Raw genomic sequence first — 22509 nt, 5'->3', positions numbered from 1 at the left:
CACATTGGCTCAGAAAGCAGAACTGATTTCATTGACAAAACCATTGGAGCTCTCACAGAATAAGATTGTAAAACATGAACAGCCTTAAAATTTGCTTTTGGCGTGGTCCATGCCCATGGAGCTATTTGGAAAGAGAGGGCTGTTAATTTCCCAGGCATCCCCTGTGAAACATAGACAAATAACACAGTGATTGTTAGAGGGGGTGCAGCTCCTTGAGAGGTGGCATCAATGCTTTGTAAAGCTCATAAGTCAAGAAGACCCCAGTAAATACTGGAAATTGCCTGGCTGACAAAGGAGCCAAGAAGGCTGCTGGTGGGGATGTCCTTTTGGTTTTACCTGAGAAATAACAGCATTTGGACAAGCAGGCTTCTGATTACCAAGCTAAGAATGAGAAATTGGCAGAATAGTTAGATACTGACAAGAGTCCTGAAGGATGGTGGATTACATCCAGCGAACAAATCGTGATTCCCCAACACCTTATGAAGAAAATCTCAGGAGAAGGACATATGGTAACTCCCTGAAGAATAGAGTTTATGGTAGAAGCAATGAAGCCTCAGGTTTTGAACATAAGAATGACTGGTATAATAAAAAGCATTGTTAAAAAGTACCAAACACTTAAAGAACAAGGCACATCAAATTAGATAGCCTACACACACACCTGTGACTGTTAAGAAGTTGTTCAGGAGACTATTGGCAAACAGGTTTTGCTGAGCTGCCATGGTTAAAGGGCCACAGGTATTTATTGGTACTGGTAGATACTTTTTCAGTATGGCCAGAAGCTTCTTCTTAGTGCGCTAACAAAGCTAGTAAAGATTTGGCGAAGGAAATTGTCCCAAGGTTTGCAGTATGAATGGGAATGTCACCAGACAGAGGTCCACATCATTGCTGAAATAGCAAAAGCCTAGCAAAAATGTTAGGGGTAAAGTGAGGCTTCCACACTCCATGGAGACCTCAGTTTAGTGGGAAAGTAGGAAGAATAAACCAGAGTCTGATAGAATATATTCTATCAGAATATAATCCCACAGGCAGGTGTTGTATTCTTGTTATATTTCATATTTCTCAAGTCCCAAGCTGTACCAAACTGTTCTTCTCTGCAGCACAGTCCTTCATGTGTCTTCTCAGGGCCTCCTCCTGGGCTCTCGACCCACCCCTATTTATTCCAGTTACCTTCACGAGCTACAGCTGCTGCCCAACTAAGGACTTTGCAGCTGTAGCTTGTTTGGAGTAACTAGGACCCACACAGATCTTACAGGGATTCTCTCCATAAGGACCCACTTATTTAATACATAGATCCTACAAAACATAGATCTTAACAGGGACTCTCTCCATAACAATACATATATTCAGGCCCCCACATACATATATTCAGGCCTCCACATTTCCCCCCTTTTCTTTTAACAATTATACAATTACAATACATATGCAGTCCCAGCTCTCAGGCTGCCACAGCTCTCAGCTGTCTTGGAACACATACAAATCCCTTAATGTTCCAAGGCTCTTTTCCTTAAAGGCCATATTCTTACAGCTTTCTGCTGTTACAGCTCCTTAATTCAAAGGCCGTATTATACTCTAAAGTCCCAGCTCTCAGGCTGATATTCCAAAGTCCCAGCTCTCTGGCTGCCACAGCTCTCAGCTGTCCAGGGGATTCCATACCTTCTCTCGATGTTTGGCTGCGTGTTCTTCCTCACACAGGGTCACCAGTTGTTGTATTCCATATTTCTCAAGGCCCATACTGTACCAAACTGTTCTTCTCTACAGCAAGTTCTTCATGTCTTCTCAAAGGCTCCTCCTGGGCTCTCAACCCACCCCTATTTATTCCAGTTACCTTCACGAGCTACAGCTGCTGCCCAACTAAGGACTTTGCAGCTGTAGCTCGTTTGGAGTAACTAGGACCCACACAGATCTTACAGGGATTCTCTCCATAAGGACCCACTTATTTAATACATAGATCCTACAAAACATAGATCTTAACAGGGACTCTCTCCATAACAATACATATATTCAGGCCCCCACAGGCAGGTGTTGTCTTCTCTCCACAGATACATTGTGCTGGCAGCATCCATGACACTGGACATCACAGCTCATCCATACCAACCAGGAGACTACCTCGAAACCTGGACTGACGAGCCTCTCCAAGAAAAGTGGAAGGGACCATATCAAGTGTTGCTAACCATCAATACTTGTGTGAAGGTGCAAGAAGTAGATTTGTGGCTCCCCAACTTATGATGGTTAAAACAATTCTTTGTACTTATTGTGCTATTTTTAACTCATTATCTTGATCACTTAATACATACTGCTGTATAGACTAGGCCAATATAATAAGTGGATATGAAAATTTGAAGAAATTATATTAAAGTCTCAAAGGGGCAATTTGTTACCAAACAAGTTATATTATTATGAATAAACTGATGTTTATAATGATATTATGATTTGTTGTTATTAGGAATTAATTATTGTTGGCTATGTAACCTAGCATACTGCTTGTAGAATTTATTTCCCAGCTTTTGGTGACACAGTGTCTTGGTTTAAAAGACAAATGTCTGCCAAGGAAGGTGGGAACCTTACTGGAATGCAAAGATGATCCCGCCTTCAAAATTATTGTAACTTAGAAATTACAGGGCTTTGAGGCAAAAATACAGGAAAGGAAGTAACAGTTCTTTACTGGAAAATGTGCATATGTGTAGTTGTGTAAGACAGCAGAACAGACTACATCACAGAAACAGAAGTTTCACAACTGCTGAGTGCCGTGTTTCCCCTGTGGTGTAGTTATGACCATGGCCGGCAGGGCACGAGACAGAGAGCATACCATGATCCCCTCATTCCGCTCCAGGAGGGAACGAAGGAAATTGCTCCTTTTGCAAACTCAGGGGCAGCATTCGATATCACCACTGCCAAGGAGCAGCTGGAAGAAGCAGGGGAAGCAGGCAGATTCAACCGTAGTGCCAAATTGCAGCGTAGCTATGTCCTGGAGCCGAATGCACAACTGTCCTACAGCGCCACGAATGTCCCACGGCACCGCGCGACCGCTCCCTCTGCTCGGCAGAAATGGCAGAAAGGGGGGACGGACCCGCCCCCCCAGTGAAGTCTCGGGCAGAGACCAAAACTTCTCACACAATATCCCTAGTGTTATAAAAAAAAGTGTAATTGTTGGCTTTCGTTATTATATATTGGCTTTTACAAAATATTTTGATATAGTAGAGTTTGTAAACTCTTTTTAACTGCTTTTAACATAGTATAATTTGTCAGACTTTTATGGTTGCCATAATCCCTGCATAGATTGTATATTTTAGTGCGATAAAATATAGTTTAGCCTTTCGCAAAATATTAAAATAGAGCCTTTGTGCTGTATATTATAACATTAACTTTTGTGGAAGTAATTGTAGTTGTGAAATAATAACTAATGCCTTACTTTTGTAAGGGAACCGCTGCTGCCTGCATGATGGTGGCGGAGCTGCATGGCTGGCGGTGAAAACATGGTGAGTGACTCCCTGACATGGAACCTAGATGAAATTGACCTCTTGGCACTGCAGGATCCTATAGGAATCTTTGAATTGGTGGAACTTATTGGCAATGGTGCCTATTGGCAGCAGTGTTTCTTCCAGTCAGACAAGAGGAGGAAGTGAGGACATGTGAGAGAAAAAAACATGGCAGCACTAACGTCAGTGGAAAAAAGATGGGGAGGAGGTGCTCCAATTGTCAGAGCTGAGATTCTTCTACAGGATGTGGCGAGGACTATGGTGAAGCAAATTGTCCCCCTGCAGCCTGTGGGGTCCATAATGGATGCAGAGATCCACTCTCAGCCCATGGGAGGAGTGCTCACGCTGGAGCGGTTGGATGCCAGAGGAAGCTGTGATCCAGTGGGAACCTCAATGGAGAGAGAGAGCTTGTTTCCAGAGACAGAGAAAGAGGGCTCTTGTTGCCAAACTAGAGCAGCCTATCCTTAGAGTACTGCGTCCTGTGGGTGAGTGATTCACACCACAGCCGTTTTGGGAGGACTGTCCAGTGGAAAACACCAATCACTTGTTTTTAAAATTTTAAAAGTTTAATAGTAATAAAATGGTTATAAAAATAGTAATATAATTAGAGTAATAAAAATTTGGACAATTAGGATTTAGGACAGTATGAGACAATAAAAACAAAGAGTTACAGACAGTCTGGGTACCTCTTTCTGGGCAAAATAAAATCGAAAAAAGACACACATTAACAGAGGATTAACCCTTAAAGGCAATCGCCTGTTGCATATTCATACATCTCATACAGGATGCATAAATTCCATTCAAATAAAGGATTCTGTTTGGTCAGTGTCAGCTTCTTCCTCTGAATCCTAACGGCATCTTCAGGGCTGAGCAAGGCAGGAAGAACTTGATAAGAACTCGATAAATTCTTTTTCTCTGAAAGATTTAGGTGTCCTGTGGCTGCTATCTTGGTGTGAGTACTCTCTTTAAAAAAGTATCTTACATAGCATACTTTCTATTTTAACATTATGTTATAACCTAAAACTATATTTAACACACTACTTAAGAAAATTACAGCATTACTTTCTAGCATAACACATATAATATTCATTTTAGTATTTGCGAAAAGCCAATCATAAAATAGACATTTTTCACAGTCCTTCCTGTGGGAAGGACTCACATTGCAGCAGTTTTGGCCGGACTTCTGCTTGTGAGATTGCAGCCATGATGGAGAAATTCCCAGAGAACTGTCCCCCATGGGAGAGATCCCATGGTATAGATCTCCCTGAGCAAACAGAAAAAGAGCTTAGATGACAAACCAAAACTCCCATGACCCTGTTTCCCTGCGCTGTCAGTGGGAAAGAGGGAGGGGCTGGAGGGGAAAAAGGTAGGCTTTTACAAAGGCTTATTTTACTTCTCATTATCCTTCTCTGACTCTGTTAATAATAAATTTACCTTATACTTTTTAACTTGAACCCGTTTTCTCCCAGTCCTTATCTTGACTCATGGGACCTTTGTTAATTTTTTTCCCTCACCTTTGCCCAACTGTAGCATGAGAGGATAAGCCTGGCATTTGGCAAGTGTCAAACCACAACAGATTCCCAGTTACAGCACGGGAGCACCACGAGCTTACACAGAAAACAGGGAACATATGGGAGGTCAGAGCAGAGTGTCTAGTGGGAGAGATTCCTCTTTGTGACCAATTACTTGTTTTGTCTGTGGATGCCAGCAGCCCTCTGAAGCACCTTTGAGTCTGCACCAGGAGGAGGGCAGGGCAGACCCTTGTGAGGAAACTTCTGTGTGAAGCTGCTCTTTACAGCACCTGAGCTCTGAAGGGCTCCCCTGGCCTTGTCCAGAAGGGACATCTCAACTGTCCTCCTGGACATTTCCAGTGCCTCTTCCATGCCTTTGCACCTAAATAACTTTTACTAACTTTTCTGCTGCACCCTCCAGGACAGCAGTGCAAAACATTAGGCAGTTTTTCCTGATCGTTGCTAGAGGGACACATGGGACACATGTTGTGTCATCCACCCAGTGTGGCTGTCCCATGTAGCAAAAACACGACAGGACAGAGACCCCTAATGGAGGATGTGAATAATCACTAGAAGCCTTGGGTGTTTATGTTACCTCCTTTGGGTAAGGAATGTGTTGGTCTTTTGATGTGTGCAGGCTCAGAGAGGCTCTCTCACCTAGGTCTTGCTGTAAGCCTGTCTTTCCAGGAGTTCTGGGTGTACCGTGTGTCTTCTGCCTAGGGAAAAAAAAAAAAAACACACCATCAATTAGTCACAGTATGCCTAGTATACCCCTTGTCATTTAGAGTGAATTGTGCTATTTTAAAGATGCTGTTACTAGTTGGGTGGGTTTCCAGAAGAGATATATAAAAATACCAAGAAGAAAGAGAAAGGCAAATTGCAAGGTGAACAGAGGCAAGGCACTTCATTTGCAAGAAAAGGGAAACTATTATTACTTGTTCCTTCTGCAGTTATTTAGTCTCGTGACACAATATATCAAGACCGGTAAGAACAACACAGCTGTTAATATCAATGTGATGATGACTGTTCTTCTGAGCATCTACAAAAAGAAATCAGTAAGTTCACACAGAACATGAAGTGATGCCAGTATGTTTCTGCTGTCCTCTTCCAGGATCTTGGACCAAGACTGCAGCATTCAGAATTTTGTGCTCATTTATTCTTTGAAGGAGAGAAAGGAACAGTGTAGCAGTATAACTGTACCAAAGATGAAGGATTATTTAATGATTTTAAATAAATATTGATAATGTCTCATGCTTCTCTGGTATCAGGTTGTGTCAAAACGCAGAACTTTTGATCTATTTGTGTTTCTTTTTCTGAAATATGGTTTATCACAAGAGAGGTGTCCCAATCTTCCTGACACATATCCTCCAGTGAGATATTCTATGTGAAATGTTTTTCTGCAGCATTTGTCTGCCAGGAGCCTGCTCTGTTTGGTGTCCCCCAGATGTGTGTACTGCTGCTCTACATAAATTGTTCTGTAGAAGTGTAGACATACTGTGTATGCACAAATGTAGATATTTATTCCATCTATATATGCACACATATTCCATCTATATATCCCCCCCATACACACAAAGGCACCACAGGGAAGAATCTTCTGGAAGGTTTCAAATTCTGAAATCTTCATCCAACATAAGATCTGACCTCACAGAATGTTGTCTAGCAAGACCTGTGTAAGTACAAACTGCCCTCTCACAATTTTACATGCTTCCCTAAGAGCTCCTCACGTGTTACACATCTCCACACAACTGCAGCCCACCCTCCCTTCCTTTTTACAGGTGGAGTGCCTTTGTTTTTCTTCTTGTGGGTGGTCGAGGAGGCAGAACAAGGCATGGAGGTGGCTGGCAGAGAAGGTAAGTCTGCTCGCCACTGTTACTGTTCCATTGATGTTCTGGATGTGGTGTATTTGAGACCTCTCCTCCAGGGCTCTGTCATCCAGCCATGTCATGCTGGGGGCAGGCTTTCCTGTTGCTGAGCACACTGCTGTGAGGAGACTCTCAACGGGCAAGAGAGAACAAAATTCCACTCTGAGCTCAGAGATTGCTGGTAGCAAAAAGAGAAGATGCTTTTTGTACTCTGGTGAGTTTACAGTCAAAGCTGGGTGGGTTTCTTTCTCTGTACAAGGCTTTCACTTCCCCCGAGAAAAGTGATGCCTAGAAAATAGAAAGGATCTTCCAAAAAAAAGTCAAAGTGAATATAAAAGGCAATCTTTATTTGAAAGCCTTCAGGTACACAATATGGTGAAAACCACACACGGTACAGTAATTCTACAGTTTTTATAAGGTCAATTGATAAATATTCCTATTATATACTGTTCAATCAAAAGGACGGTTAGGTAAAAATTCTGGTATGGCAATCTGGACACTATCTACCAAGGAGATGCTGCTGCATTGAAAATCTTCGTGTGGTGGATAGTGTGGTGATGTACCTTCTGAGTACATCAGACCCAAACTGAGTGCCCAAAAGAGAGAAGGTGTTAGTGGAAAACTTACTTTGGATGTTGAGGCATATGTCTTTGCTGAGGGAGCCATGACGGAACACATTGAAAATGCATCTGTAATAAGAGTCATACTCAAGTGTGAGATTTTGGAGTATGATAGCTGAGGCCTTTGGAGTTGCTCTAGTGAAAGACACCTTCTTCTGAAATTACCTTATCAGCCTCAGCCTGTGTATTGGGGTGTAGGTGACCATGTTATGGAAGGAAGCCCCATTTCTCTTCTGCCAAGTAGCTTGCAAAACATCCATTGAGGGCAAGAAGTTACAATGAAAATTTGCCTCTCCCCCAAGGGCAGCTACGATGATGATATCAGATTGGATGGGTTCCTTCAAAGCTAGGAACAAAGCAAACCCCCAAATCAAGGCAGGAGAAAAAGCAATTGACTTAGGGAAGGCCATAGTGCCTTGAAACATCCAGTCACATTGTTCTCATCTTGTGGAGCACTGGAATAAGGAACTTCACCACGGGGTCATGGGGCACACCAGCAGACCTCAGACACCCTGTTGTCACAGGTGTGTCACATCATTATCCTTTGCTGTACAATTCCATGGAGAAGAGGAAGGCAGCATGGGAACAGAGGGCAGGCAGGCTCTGTAGCAAGCACAGCAACTACCCAGCAAAAACAGCTCTCAGCCCCGAGAGCACCCCTGCTTCCCTCTTGCCAGCACCTGCTGGGCTGTGGGGAGGCAGAGCAGCCTAGGGCTCCCTGCAGCCAGGAGGCAGCACAAAGGGCTGCAGAGGGATATGCCCTGCTCCAGCCTCTCCCCAAAGAAGTGTGTGCTACCTGGACATGTACACTGGGAATGCAAACCTGCTCCATCCCCTGTGCTGAGGAGTTCAGTAAGACAACAAAGAAAGGGAATATACAGGTAGATCATATGGCTTGCAAGCAAAGTGCCCTGTGCTCTTTGTGACCAAACCTTACCCAATCTGGCTGCTGCTGACTCATGCCCAGCTCACTAGCTACTCTTCCAGTCACCAAGTTGTGTATTTCAGTGAACATAATATCCGTGTCTCTCAGTTTGCTAGGAAAGGTGGTGGTGCTCCAGAGTTAAGCTGGGGTGAAGGAAGGGTGCTCCACTCACCCATTGCTGGTTCCACTCGCTGGCAGCCTCCACAGAGCAGCAGGTGGCAGATTTCAGCCCAGAAGAGCAGGGGGAAGATCACTGTGGGGCAAAGCAATTGCCCAGGAAAGCTCATCCCTTTCCCCGCTTCCCTCAGAGGGCAGCTGGGATGCCTAAGGGGACTACAGAAGATTTTGTCTTCTTTTTTCAGAGTGCTCTTCAGTGGCCAGTCAGCAGCACCATTGTCAATCATTCATCAACACTGGTTGCCAGAGGTGAAACAGAACAAGGGCCACTTTGTACTTTCTTTGATTTTCTTTCTCTCCATCAGCAAAGCCTGGTGATGTCCCTTGTTCATCCCATCCCACCAGTCTCTGCTACGAGCTATTGAAAGTATTTGCAACTCTCAAGGTGTGAATTTGCAATCTTCTTGGTATGTATGGAGGTGTCTAATGGAGAGGAAAGAAACAAGGGGACACAGGCCCCGACAGACCCTGCTCCCTTTCTCTTTGGCAGGAAAGGGATGGTGGGCAGGGAAGTGGGTCACTGCCTCTGAGGCTTACCAGACACCATGCTGGGTGACAACACTGGGGCCCTCTTTCCTCCCTTGGATCTGACACAAAGGAGTCACAAACAAGAGAAGATGATTCTCCATCAGGCAAGCAGTGTGGAGATACCAGCAGGTGTCAGTGCTTTGCCACAACTCACAAGCAATCTCCTTTATGAAAGTAGCTACATTCCTGTAAACAAGGAAGGCTCAAGGCAAATTGATTTATTTAAACTGAAATATAAGCCTGGGTGTTTAGGATGAGACGCAGGCCTTCTGTAAGTTACCTAAAGGATAATATCAACTAGAATATTCTGATTGGGGAAAAAAATTGGGGGTTTTTTGCCCCTTTTTTTTTTTTTATTAAGAAGTAGGGCTTTTTTTTTCTGCAAGGATTTCATCCTAGCCTGTCATGTACAATTTCAGGTGCTCTTTTACTAGGCAAAGCTGCTGTTTCCTTAGGGTGTTTAAGGACCACAGCTTCTGACACATTAGGGAATTTAAAACTCTGGACTGTATAGGGATCCTAGACTGAGGATCCTCTCAGGCTTTCCAGAAATTTCAGGTAGCTTTTCTCAAAGTTGAACAGACTACAACAGAGCCCATCCACAAAGAGTTGGACTAGTATTCAGTGCTCCTTTCACCATAGCTTTATATGTCCAAAGATGAAGGCAGCAGAGCTATGAGAAGACCATTTGTATGGCTTCCAAAAACATGAGCAATTTCTGGTGTGCTGAGAGTGAAAACAAAAATACACTTGATTTGTATCTATCTGCCTGGCTTGATAGTCTCATTTATAAAAGAGAAAAATGCAATCAATTAGTGCAATTCTTTTGTTTCAGCTGATTTCCAGGGGCTCAGTGCTGAAAACTGAATGAAAAACAATGGGTTATATTTTCTTCCAGGTCTGATTTAATAAGAAAATTTACTGGTGTGGTGATTAGATGAATCATTCCCCCAGGGTCACACAACAGAGAATTGATGAGTGATGCTTTTAAAGGTCTATAACCAAAACAAAATTTCTTTTCAGTGAACAAATTTAGTCCCATACCTCTGCCAGCACTGGTTTCAGAAGAAGAATATTCTTCCTATTTCAGCCAGTGCCTGTAAAATATCTAAGAAAAACATTTCAGCTATTTTTCAAAGTCACATCTTCAGCCAGAGCTGTTGGGGAAAATTTGCTTGCATCTCACTGCTCTCTTAGAACCAGGAACCCAGTGTCTAGGCAGAGAAAAATACCAACACAATATACCCCTGAAATAGCCTGGCATACCAAAACAGAAGCATGGACATTTTATACAGCCTAAAGAACCTTTATTTATCTATCTCAACTGTTTAAAAGTACACTTACATGAGTTAAAATCTTAACCCAAACTGGCTAATGTCAGGGTCAAAGGATCCCAAAGCTGAGAGATGCAGGCTACATTTACTTTATAAAGAGAGACACATAACGTAGAACCAGTTTTATCTAAGTGAGAGGCAAGCAGGAAGGTGGCATTCCCTCTTGCCCTTTTTCCATCAGTTAGGAGAAATTATACCCTGCATCAACACTACTTGTCCTGAGGCTGGACAAAATGCAGTAGCACATAGTGGTCACGGGCGAGTTGGGTGAGACTAACAACTGCCCAGCATCCAAGCAGGCAAAAATCCTGGGCTTTTTTGTTTGTTTCTTTTTTATTTTTATGTTTTTGTGGTGGTGGTGGTAGTATTAGCTCAGAACATTCCTGTAGAATTTATTTTAAAAGTGTGATCTGCTTCCATTTATTTTAAAAGTGTAATCTGCTTCATATCACTTGTATTGGAGCAGAAAAATAAAGTAATCCATTTCACTTAAATTTGCTTGCATCCTACCAGTTTTATTTCTATTTCTTATTTCAAGCTCCACACCAATTTCACCTACCACCTCCACCTACAGCCATGCAGGGCCACAGCAAGCAAAAGGTGTTGGGCATCAAACCCACCCATTTATTAAAACAAATACTAGGTATCTGTGTAAACTGATTTGAAATATAACCTCCAAGGAATTCTTACAAGTTGTTAACAGAAGTAACAGGACAGACAAGCACAAACTAATTACAAAGAAATCTCATAACAGCAGTTAGGATGTTCATCATTCATAGCCAAAACTTCTGATTCCATCAGTTATACCTTTGTTTATTCCACAAAATATGGTTTGTATCTATTTAATATTCTTTTTTTTGCCCCATAGCTATCAGCCACTTAATTTTCCATAGTCTGTATTCTTGCATTAATTTCATTGCTACGCGAAACCAAACACCACAGTAGCACACAGAATTTTATGGTACTGCATCTTAGTAGGTGGCTTTGGAGAGCATGAAGGTAAGTACACCTATTGGTTTTAAGTGTTCTGTGACTGGATATCATGTTCTCATTCTAATATGAATGAAAAATAAATCTTGTATAGAAATTTACTTGTAAACCATTGCATCCCTAACCCAGCTGCTGGACCTATCATGCTCATAATCAGAAAATTCTAAAAGCTCATAAAATTTCTACATTCAGCTAAAATTAAAAGAAACTACAAACTCACACATAAACAGATACTTTCATGGCTCCAAGTCCTGCTTTCCCACACTCCAGGAGATCAGCTTGTATAAAACAATAATTGATAATCACTGCCATTTTCCTGGGTTTGAATAGATTTACCACTGGCATTGTCTCTTTCCTCAGGAAATCCTTTTCTTTACCCATATCTAAACTCCCTGTTTCTGCAAGAGATTTTTTTTAATTAAAAAAAAAAACAACAAAACCTTAGTCTAAACTCTAGCAGAATCCTCATGTTAAAACCTCAAGGTACTCTAAATTGCAAGTGCAGACTGTACAGAATGGCAAGGGCTGAGGCCACACAGCCTGCTCAAGAAGGATGCCAGGGGCTTTCTACCCCATTCCAGCCCTCCACAAACCAAGGGGAAACCCTTCTCTCCTGGCCTCTTCCCTCATCAATGAAGAAATGAAGCAGCAATGGTAGAAAAGTTTGGACAAACCATTACTTCCTCCTTTGACAATTAGGGGGCTATGGAGAAAAAAACCCAATTGTAACAGCTGCAGCCAGTTCCTCTTTCCCCTCACTCACCAACTGTGCTATTTCTAGGTATTAGGGGAGTTTAAAAGAAGTATTTTATAGCAAAACCCATGTTTATTCATTCTCAACTTGCTTTCATTTTAGTTTAGTCAAAAACTTGGGTTTTTGACTACAACTTAGTGATTCATGTAGGATGCCCATTTGAAATACATGTATGAGGAAAAAACAGATGACACACATTTGCTCCGGGAAGCCAGAAGGAGAGGAAGCAGCCTGCGCTGGTGGCTTCCCACAAGACCAGCATGAGCCAGGTTGGCTCATTTCTCCTTCCCTAAGTCAACAAGACTTCATGAGCATATGATACAATTCAGGGAATTACAGGAGATTACAGCTCAGATCTGACCCACTGCTTAGAAGCAAAGCATGGTCAGAATTGGGAACACTCCTTACCCTGCACTAGTACTTATCTGCCCACATGGAAATAAATAAAGCACCCACCTCCTCAGACCTATCAGCCTCTTACTTCCCATTGCACTCACCTGCCACTACACTAGGACACAAACAAAGTGCACTAGACAACCTACTAGCCCTGTAACTGCCCTTTTATTGCCCTGCTTCCTCCTGCAGGTGAGTGGGATGCCAGGAAACACAAGGCAGCTGTGATAAATCAGGTACATGAAGAAGGGGGCTGTGAAAAGCTCTGAGAAAAAGGGAAGAAGGAAACATCTATGTGCCTTTTACGTTGCTTTCCAGGAGAGGTTACTGGAAATTGGACCTGGCACTTCTTCATGACTCTTGGCTTGAAGCCTGTTACTCTTGGCACCTGGGTTATAAGTTTAGGCTGGCTGCAGTCTTGGCCTGATCTCTTGTGCCCTTTAGGGAACAAGTTCGACACCCGAAGTTCAGAGCAGTGTGGTGGGCTGTTCCGCAGGTTTTCTGCAGCCCAGCTCCTGGTAAGGGGCTACTTTGGTCCATCAGCAACACTTTCCAAGTCAGCGGCCTTACAAAATATTGCCTTATTTCAGACAATCCCCCTTCCACTTTTGAGTTCGCAATGTTAAAATATCAGAGAGTAATAAACAATGTTAAAACCCCCAAAAATACATGAGTTCCATTAAATGGATCCACAAAGCCAGCCTGAGTTTCAAATAAATACTTTACATTTTTTTTCTTATGAAACAGAATATTATAGTATAATAAAATAAATAAATATATATTATAAATTGCCCCTTTTTATATTTCTCTTGGAGAAAGTACCACAAGGTTTCCTTGGAAGCTTGAGGTGCCATTTTAAGAGTTTATCTCTTACATGTGTAGGTGTGGCAGCTTCTCAGGTGTTCAGTGGCACACCAAGGCTGTGGGATATTGCAGGAGCCCACCTGCTTGCAGCTCTGTACTGCCTGCACTTCTTGGCCTTGGTGCAGGCAGGAAGTACCTGATGAAAGAGAAGTTGTTGTGTTTATTTCTTCAAAATATATGGATATTTTAGGTGTAAGGGTAAAGATCCTGGATATTTGTATTGCCAATGAGTCCTTGCATCTCTTTGTGAGGGGAAACTAAAGTTCTCCCCTTGCAGTCCCATCAGCAGTCTTCAGCTTGGACCTAGAGGTATAACACCTAAGACATGTGTTGCATTTCCTCCACTGCTTCTTTTTTTCCAAAATGTTCACCAGAATCCAGGGTGCACATGCTAGACATGTACTGCAAGGAGGATGAGGAGACTTCACAAAACTGGACTATGATTTTCTGAAACGATTGCACTTCACCTCAGTTTATCCCCACCTCAAACTTGTATCCTGCACCCCCTGCACCAGGATAGCTTTGAAGTACCTCAGCAGTGCCTCAGCCCATGCCCCAGTGTGGTACCCTGGGCTTCCCTCACAGATGCATGGTTTTCCTCTAAGACCACATTTTGTTTGAGGCCCATCCTCAAAGTTGCTGCCTTCGTGAGCTGCGTTGATTGTGCTGAGGGAGGTTATTTTAGGAGCTGTAGAAGACCCACTGCTTACACAACTATTTTGTGCATAAATATAATAGTAGAGTGATGCTCCCACTTCAGGGTGCCTTGTCATTGGCATAATGAAAGTTTTCTAGCTGCCAGCACTCTTGAGCACCTGTAGGCTGGCTATACGCAATCAGGTTTCCCCTTCCCAGCTGTCTGACTGGGGGCTCATTCTTGTGTCCCTCTCCAGCCCAGTTTCAGCCTGGCTTGGGCAGTGTGCAGGTAGCCCTTGTGTGGCTGGGCAAAGCCAGGTCATGGTATTGAACCTCAAGACCTGTGGGAGTGAATTCTGCAGCACCCTGAGGAAAGGCAGACCTACCCAGCAGGGCCAGGTTGGGTTTCTCTCTGCATCACGTAGGTGCCTGAGGCAGTGGAAGAAGAGGCAGGTGAGAATGAGAAGGGAGGTCAGGGGGACCAGCACCCCCAGTGCAATGGCAATGGCTGATGCCATGCTGCTGTCTGGACCTGTGGGGAAAGTAACAGCTACTCAGTTTGTGCATGAAGTAAAAAAAACAACCTGAAACCCATTTCAAGCATCCCTTGGCCATTCCCTGGGGTGAAATGAGATGGATAAGAGCACTGGGAGCACATTCCAGTATGATGCACAGAAGTGGCATTGTCAGCACCTGTGCTTGGTCTGATGTTAGGATCAGGCATGTACAACCCAGCCCCTCTGAGCTACCCAACACTGGCATGTTTTGGTTTGTCACATTATGTGACAGGGAACCCTGTCACAAATAGTCCTTCACAGAGACAGGGAGGTTGGGGTACATCATGGTGGGTAAGAGGACCTGAGGAGCAGTAAGTAAGACATTATGTGCCATTGGCCAGAGCATCTGGATGTTTCATGGCACCTCCTCCATCCCTCCCAAGCCCAACCACAGCTGCTCTTCCAGGTGCCTATCCCACCTTCCAACCCTCTGAGGAGTTTTCTGATTCTACCCCAGGAGGTGCTTCCCAATTTCTGCCCTACCCCAGAGCAGGAGCAGAGTTACATACTGACCCTGCTCCAGGCTGTCTGTGGGCAGGACCAGGGTCACATTTAGAAAAGGGTGTTGGATCATGCAGGTGATGGGGTACTCCCGAAGGATTTTGGAGTGGGTATGGGTAAAATTGCTGATGACAGTCACGGTCTGGTTGCTGAACTTTATGTGGTACTCCTTTGGTTTCTGCTGCAGTATGCTGGGGAGGTGCCAGGTTATTTTTGGAGCTGGTTTCCCTGTTGCTGAGCAGCTCATCCCCACCATTTTCTCAGAATCCTCAGCTTTGTCTGGACTGGATATAAGTTTAGTTTCCACTCTGGGGTCTGAGATGGCTGTAAAGAACAAAGTGACAAAGTCCATTAGTTTCTGCCTATGTTTGAGCAAAGAGCATCTGTTTGAGCATCTGTATTTACAGTTATCTTGGAGGAAAAGCTTACCATCTAATCTTAGCTCCCCCTTCCCAAAGCCCCAGCAGTGACAGATGAATTTGAAGGTGATCAGACAGTAGTCTGGAAGTGAAGAGCTGGACAACAGAAAGGGCAAAAGGGTAGAAGCATCATGTTTCAGTTCTGTTACTAGCAGCAGCCACCCAGCTGAGAAGTGGTGATTATGGCTGAGTTAAAAGCAGAAGGCGGTGAACTGCAAAGTCATATGACATGTCCTTTTCTCTTTGAAAGAGCTGAACTGCTTAAATGAGTTAGAATTATTTTCCTTTAAAATTACCTGCAGGATTAGTTTTGCCGCTGTTTAGCATTTTTGCTGTTGAGGTGTGTAGAGTTGCAAATCAAAGGACTAAATGGATCTATTTATGCAAGACAGTAATAGTGAATTTGTATGTGGTTACACCATGGGATTTCATGGTTTGTGCTTGTTTAACTTTGTTTCCTCTTGTAAATGGGTTTTGGGTGCGTCATAGTATCCCTCGAAACTATCATGAAAGATCGCTTCTTTCAACACTCTCACTCCAGAGATTTGTGGATGCTGTCACATTTAATTTTAGTCTGGAAGACGGATGAACTACAGGCATCATTCATGCTTAATCACTCACATGAAGCCTACTTGTTGATTCCTATTTATACAAACTGTATTTGCAAGAAATAGATAAAGGGGAGAAGTTCTGGAAGTTGGTTTCAACCTGGATAGAACTCCAGATGAGATCTGAGCACATAAGCCATGTCCCATGTGAAAAATCACCTATTTATCCCTTGGCATAAAATCATGCCATAATTTAAGTCAGAAGAGACTTCAGGAGAATGTCTAGTTCAAGCCTCTGCTCAGTTTGATAAGGTCAGTTTGCACAGGCACAATATCTCTAAAGGTGTGTAATTTGGGAGTGCAATCCATGGGTTTCTGCATGGCAGCTCACCAGCCTGCCTTCTTCTTCAGTGCATGTGCTGAAGAAATAGGGTCTACTTCTAGGTCTTGGTTTCTGAAAATATTGCTTTTTTTAAGCATTTAAGTTCAATGGCAATTCTAGTTGGCAACTCAGTCAAGTCTGAATTACCATGAATGCCTTCTGTTTAAAAAAATATCCACTGCTGTAATTAGTAGAACTCCATGTGTATATTACTGCTTACATAAGAAAAATAACAGTGTTAAGTGCAATATTTATGGTAAAATTAATTTTTATCCCAACACTGGAACATACCTCTATCATTTAGCAATTCTGCTTTTAAATGAGCAAACAAAAGATCTTTTAATTCTTCTTAGGAAAAACAACGATTTTTGCTTTTGAGAGTTAAACAAAGATTTGCCTGTGAGGTGTAGCAGACACTGCAAAAAGGTGAAAAAGAACACGCCAAATGTGTAACGGCACCTATAACCTCCTGGTACAACTCCAGATGCACCTCAAAAGCTTGTCTGTCTCTTCCAAGCCATAACTCCCAGAGGGTGGAAGCAAGACTTTGTATACCAATTTTGTTGCTTTTTGTTTGTTGTTTAATTTTTTTACAAGCCTGACCTTATTTACTTACTATGGCTGTGTGAGCATAGAAAAAATAAACTTGTATTTCTCACTTTTTGCATCAACCATAGACAAAAACTCAACACCCACAGAGTTGCTGAAACCTCTGACAAAAAAAAGGAAAGTGTTTAGGGGGATTTCAGTTGGGACATCTCAAAATCTCCCAGATATGAAAAGACTAGTGTTGCAAACAAATTATGTTTCATTTAGAAAATTATCTCTGAACTTCTTTCACTCACGAGATGCATAAAATTAACACATCCACCCACAGCATTACCTTCAAATATTAGGTTTCAAAATTCACAAGCAATCACATGGAGAAGTCACAGATGTTGCCACAGAGGATGAGAAAAACTTGTCAGTGTCTTGCCAGAAACACATGCACTCTGCACCTGCTCTTCTTCTGACTAAGCAGTTCTGTCTCTTCTCACAATGGACCCCAATGAATGATCCTGCAGGGCTGAGCTTCTCTCTAGCAAATGTCTGTAATAGATGCACTGTCAAAACATGTAAGTGCTTGCTTTTGCAGGAAAGTCCTGCTGTGCTGTTTGCTAGTATGTGCTGGCTGTTCATGTTTGATGCATACACTTAACTGCTTCTTTTGCCTTTCATCAAAATATTTGTTTCCAGTGAAAAAGTCTTCACCTGAGATGTTGTGTGCCAGTACTTGCTTTAGTCTCTCTTGCAGATCAGTATTGCAGATGTTCCCAAATTTGAGCTCTGTCAGCATTCCCAAATATCTGAAAATGGCTTAATCTGTAATAGCTTTCTGTAATTAGAGGGAATTAGGCACTGCTATGCCTTTAAACATAAAAAGCATATAATGACCTGATTCATTATATGTTTTTTATGTTTAAAGGCTTAGCAGTGCTGTTACAGAAAATGATAACAGATTGTAGGAATCACAATATGCCTCGTGATGACAGAAAGCTTTTTGAAACCATATGGGTGTTCACGAGCAGTACTGTGCCTTGGTTTCCCTGTCTCAGAAATTGCGATGGCATTTTTCCAGGTGGGCTCAAGGCTTCCAGACAAATGTTGCCGTCTACAGTGAAGGCAGGCAGTCTCCAGAGTCAGCACAGCAAATGTCCAGGGAATTTTGTGGCTCAGCAAGTCTTGCCCATCCTCATGTGGCACATCCCCCTCTCTCCAATTTCTGCCTCTCATAGTCCCCTCTCCCTCAATCCTTATTCTGGATTTCATTCTCATTCTCTTTGACAATGAAGTTTGGCAAATATTTCCAAAGTAAAATGAAGGGGGAATGCAGCAGACTGCTCAAAAGAGACCCACTAAGCTTGCTTGAAACGATTCTGTTCTGAAATGGATTTTGCTACAGGGTAGGACATTTCTGCTTCTTCCTGAGTTTGCTCTTTTCAGCCAGGCAGGTCTGATATCCTTCCAGTCATACTTGTTTCTGTTTTTACAGTGTTGTAGCCAGTTCTTATGTGGTTTCACTTCCCCTCATTGTGCGGTGATGGTGCCCATCCCGTCCCGTCCCAGAACAGCTGTGTTAGCTAAGGCTGCAGTAATCAGACAATTACCAGCTTGTAAATTCCCTGTTTGTCCCCTCTTGAGGGCAAAGACATCGCAGCGTTTAATTTTCAACTGGTGAAAATTAAACTTACCCTGCCCTGAACCTTTGAGCCTTGGGAGATTCCTGCTGGCTCCACTTTTCCCTCAAGGGGCAACCTCTGGGCTTGTTCAGACAAGTTGTTCCCATCATGAGGATTTGGGGTGTAATGAGCAAGATTATGGCTTTTAAGTAGTATCATATAAATTGGCTTCAATGAGATAATCATATATGAACTAAAACCTGCTGTCAAAGTGCCAAATGTTTAGTTTGTTCATGGTGACTCTCCAGGGCTGGTTTGATACAGCACATTACAGGAAGGCTATCATGACTTTGATGAGGCAGCCTCTAGCAGTCGCCTATGAGAGAACTTAAATCCTTCTCAGTTGATGCATTTTCATCTGAGGCAGGAGAAAAACATCCCTTTTCTTTTTTTAGAATTAGTGCTCTGGTGAAGGATGAACCATAGCCTCACAACTGGTGAGTTTGGGAGGGAATTCCCCCACTTGGATAGAAAAAAAACCAAACCAAAACCCAAACCCAAAAGAAATCTCTGTGTTTATGTGATTAAAAAGAATGAGATCCCTCTGCATATCAGGCACAGGGCCTGCAAGGCCTCCCTGGCATTCAGAAGCCTAAGATAAGAAATGCCTAGTCATGATGACTGGACCTAAGAAGCCCCTCTTCTGCCTTCGGACTCTAGTTATCTCTCTTTAAGACTATAGGTCATGTTCACCTCGATCCTTACCATTGGACAATTTCCACAACTCCTAAACCCTATATAAACACCCTCATCTGCCCAGCTCAGCAGTAGAGCTGTCACTGAGACCCTTTGCAGAAGCTGCCAATAAAGACATCTCTGTGGAACCTCACACAGCACTTCTTCTCTGTTTCCCTGCATCTGCCAAAGGCACTTAGCAAGGAAAAGAGTTGAAAATCATTAGTGAGCTGAGAATCTCTAAAGAGCTGATCTCATTTAAGAGCTGAGCTTGCTAAGATTTCCTGCAGCCCTGGAGCCTGCCTGAGGGGCCCAGACAGGTTGTGCTTAACTGGACTTCTCTGTTTGGGACACCCAAAAATGGCAGCCATTTTTGGGGAGACCCCGAAAACCCCACAGCCACCTCATACCTCTGCAAGGCACTTCCATGTTTTTCCTGTAATATATAATCAGTGCTTACCCTCTGAATGACTCAGAACTGGCTTTCTTTAGGAACTTTCCTCTTCATATATGAAATACCGCATGAATTTCTCCTCATTTCTCTTTTCTGCCCTAGTTTTCCCAAAACATGGGAAAAAGAACTTTAGTTCCAGGCTTGGTTTTCCCTTGTATTTTTCACCACCACCTCCTTTCCCCTCTAGGTTAGGAGCTTTCTTTCTCCACACAGAGGACTCCAGAGACATGTGTGTGGACATATGTGTCCATGTCTTTGTCAGCAGAAGGTACTAGGGGGGTCATATCACCAGTGACAGGGCACAGACACTGATACTCTTCAGATGGGATATGATCTTTGGCCAGTTTCCCCACAGCAGTCTCATCTCTGAGAAAGCTAGGAGTCAACTGGGTGTCCTCAGAGCATGTTTAATGTCTCAGCTCTCTCAGCTGGACAAAACCCAGCAGCTTTCCTCAAAAGATAAGCAGCTTGTTACTCTTAGTTCTTTTGAGTTCATCTATTAGTCTTTATTTCAGGTTGCACTTGAAAGTTGATGATTTCATATGGAGGTGACAAATATTGCCATCTTGACTCATGATTTTTTTCAACTCTCTTCTTTAAGCTAGTTGATGCTGACGTGCTCAAGATATTAATGTGTCAAATCCCATGAGCTGTACAGTATTTTAGCCTTCCTTTTCTTTTTTTTTTTTTTAAATCCTGTTCCTGACCCCAACCCAACTGCTGTTATTTTTACTCTAGCTTCAAAATGAGCTTCCAGCTATTCTGGTCATGCATGTGCCTCTTTGCATTTTGAATACTTTGCAATTTTTTATAACCAAATGCAGAGCAAGTCAAGATTAGCCTGATTTCCAGGATTAAGAGGTGAGAAGAGCAGTGAAAGGAAGCAGAGGAGCACGGGGTACATGGCTGTGGCCAGGCAGCTGTCAGCGCAGCACACGTCTAGGGAAACTTGGAGGAAGTCATGAGTTACATGTCAGTTTTGAATCTTGCTGTTGCTGACTTGAAATGTAAGAAAATTAAAGAACTGTTGAATGCTGATTTACCATCAGAGGTAAACCAGAGAGGGAGAGAGAGGCAGGGAGAACCATTTTTTCCACATCAATGTTGCAATGTTAGGCAAGGTTTTTCAAAGAAAAAATGACTTGGTCCTCAGATGAGCACCCGTACATAATTACAGTACCTTACCATAAACCTTGAGACACATCCTGCCAGTGACAGCCCCCGAGGGAAATGTGTTGAAGATGCATTTGTAGCATCCTTCATCTTGGAGGGTGACTCCATGAAGGGAGATGGCTGAGGCTTGTAACTCGCTGTGGGCAAAGCTCACATGGCTTACATAGGCCTTGGCTATTTTTTGGCCATTAATCGTACTGTAAGTTGCTATGTTGTCTTCAGTCCCATCCGTCTCTTTCTGCCATGTCACCTGTATCACATCTTCTTTTGTGACTGACCGGCATGAAAAAGTAACATTTCCTCCTGCCTGGACTGACTGGACCTTTCTGTTCATCACCTGCACAGAGGCTGGGGGAGAAGCAGGTGCCATACTCAGCATTTCTCACACTCTTCTGCAGCCCAACCCCACCAAAGGCCCCCACAGCCCCTCACCCTCATTTCCAAGCAGAGCAACTCCGGAGGATTTCTCTATCCCTCCATCTAGGGAAAAGTTGAAAATGAACTTGAAAGAACTACCCAGAGAGTTTCACTGGACCTGCCACCTCTCACACCTAGCATTTTGCCAGCCTGATATCTGTGCTGCAGAGAGCACTGAGAAAGGCAGTTCTGGTGCTGGGAGCCACTGATTTGTCTGCTAGGACTGCTATCCCATGGGCATCCACGAAGAGATTCCCTAAACTTTCAGCCATGCTGACAAACAGCTGTTGGCCCAATACCACCCTCTTAGCCCTCCTGTGGCATGGGGTGTAGCAAATCAGTAAAAATGCTAAAAATGATTATGTGTCTCACTATACATACATCATGTATTCACACTTGTCAGAAACTGGTAAGGATCAGAAAAGTAGAAGAAAAAAGCAAGAAGAGTTCTCAGGAAGAACCTGAGGCAAACTACATCTGTCCTCTTATCTCAGCATTGAAGTCATGCTGCTGAGAAACAGCTGCAGAAGAGCATCAAAAATACTGATGGCCTGCAGGGAGAAAACTTGCACAGCATAAATGCCATGGTATTAAAAGTCTCCAGGGAAAAGAAGAAAACAATCAGTCTCCTCTTCCAATTCGTAGACATGCAAAAATTGTTAAGGGTACCGACAAAGTGAAGCTGACAGCTCAGCTCAACAGTTCTTATGGCATAATAGTTTTCAAAGTTTATTTGTGCATGTCAGCATGGGAAGGGAGGTATCAGCAGTAACAGTTGCAGCACTGAGAACATAATTCAATTTACAAGAAAGGGAAATATCTTTGCAGAGAAGGTGAGGCTGTCTGCAGTGTCCAGAAGTACACTAGGCTGACCTACTCAAGAAGGTGCTCTGAGATTCTGGCTGTGACCATGGCCAGGCAGATTTCCATCAAAGACCAAGAAGCCAGTTGTCAAGCTGTGCCAGTCATTTTGCTTTCTAGATCTCAGCAGTGCCATAGGCAGACTACAAAGCATGATCATGGAAGCTAGTTTGAAACTAATTCAGCTTTTTCTACATGATTTTAAAATACAAAACCACTGTAATACATCC

The 22509-nt window shown here is 43.1% G+C and overlaps 1 protein-coding gene across 1 annotated transcript; it reads right to left on the bottom strand.

Moving 5' to 3' along the window:
* Window positions 1-14273: 14273 nt before the first annotated feature.
* Window positions 14274-21380, bottom strand: LOC132070390 (OX-2 membrane glycoprotein-like). The gene is made up of 3 exons (XM_059467142.1): window positions 21014-21380; window positions 15144-15455; window positions 14274-14605 (listed from the first exon to the last, which is right to left on the bottom strand). Exons 1-3 carry the CDS (start codon window positions 21378-21380, stop codon window positions 14274-14276), a joined length of 1011 nt encoding a protein of 336 aa, XP_059323125.1.
* Between the last annotated feature and the right edge of the window lie 1129 nt (window positions 21381-22509).

The sequence above is a fragment of the Ammospiza nelsoni genome, chromosome 2, assembly GCF_027579445.1.
Source record: "Ammospiza nelsoni isolate bAmmNel1 chromosome 2, bAmmNel1.pri, whole genome shotgun sequence".
Lineage (NCBI taxonomy): Eukaryota > Metazoa > Chordata > Aves > Passeriformes > Passerellidae > Ammospiza > Ammospiza nelsoni.
Note: the sequence above shows the minus strand (reverse complement) of the source record. Positions and strands in the feature narration are given on the sequence as shown.

What these genes read in the sequence shown, in the direction of transcription:
- LOC132070390 (XM_059467142.1), bottom strand. Translation starts at nt 21,380, where the DNA reads ATGCTGAGTATGGCACCTGCTTCTCCCCCAGCCTCTGTGCAGGTGATG. An exon ending in GATGTGTCTCAAGGTTTATG is followed by an intron (nt 15,456 to 21,013) that starts GTAAGGTACTGT and finishes TGTTCTTTACAG; the next exon opens with CCATCTCAGACCCCAGAGTG. An exon ending in CACAGACAGCCTGGAGCAGG is followed by an intron (nt 14,606 to 15,143) that starts GTCAGTATGTAA and finishes CTTTCCCCACAG; the next exon opens with GTCCAGACAGCAGCATGGCA.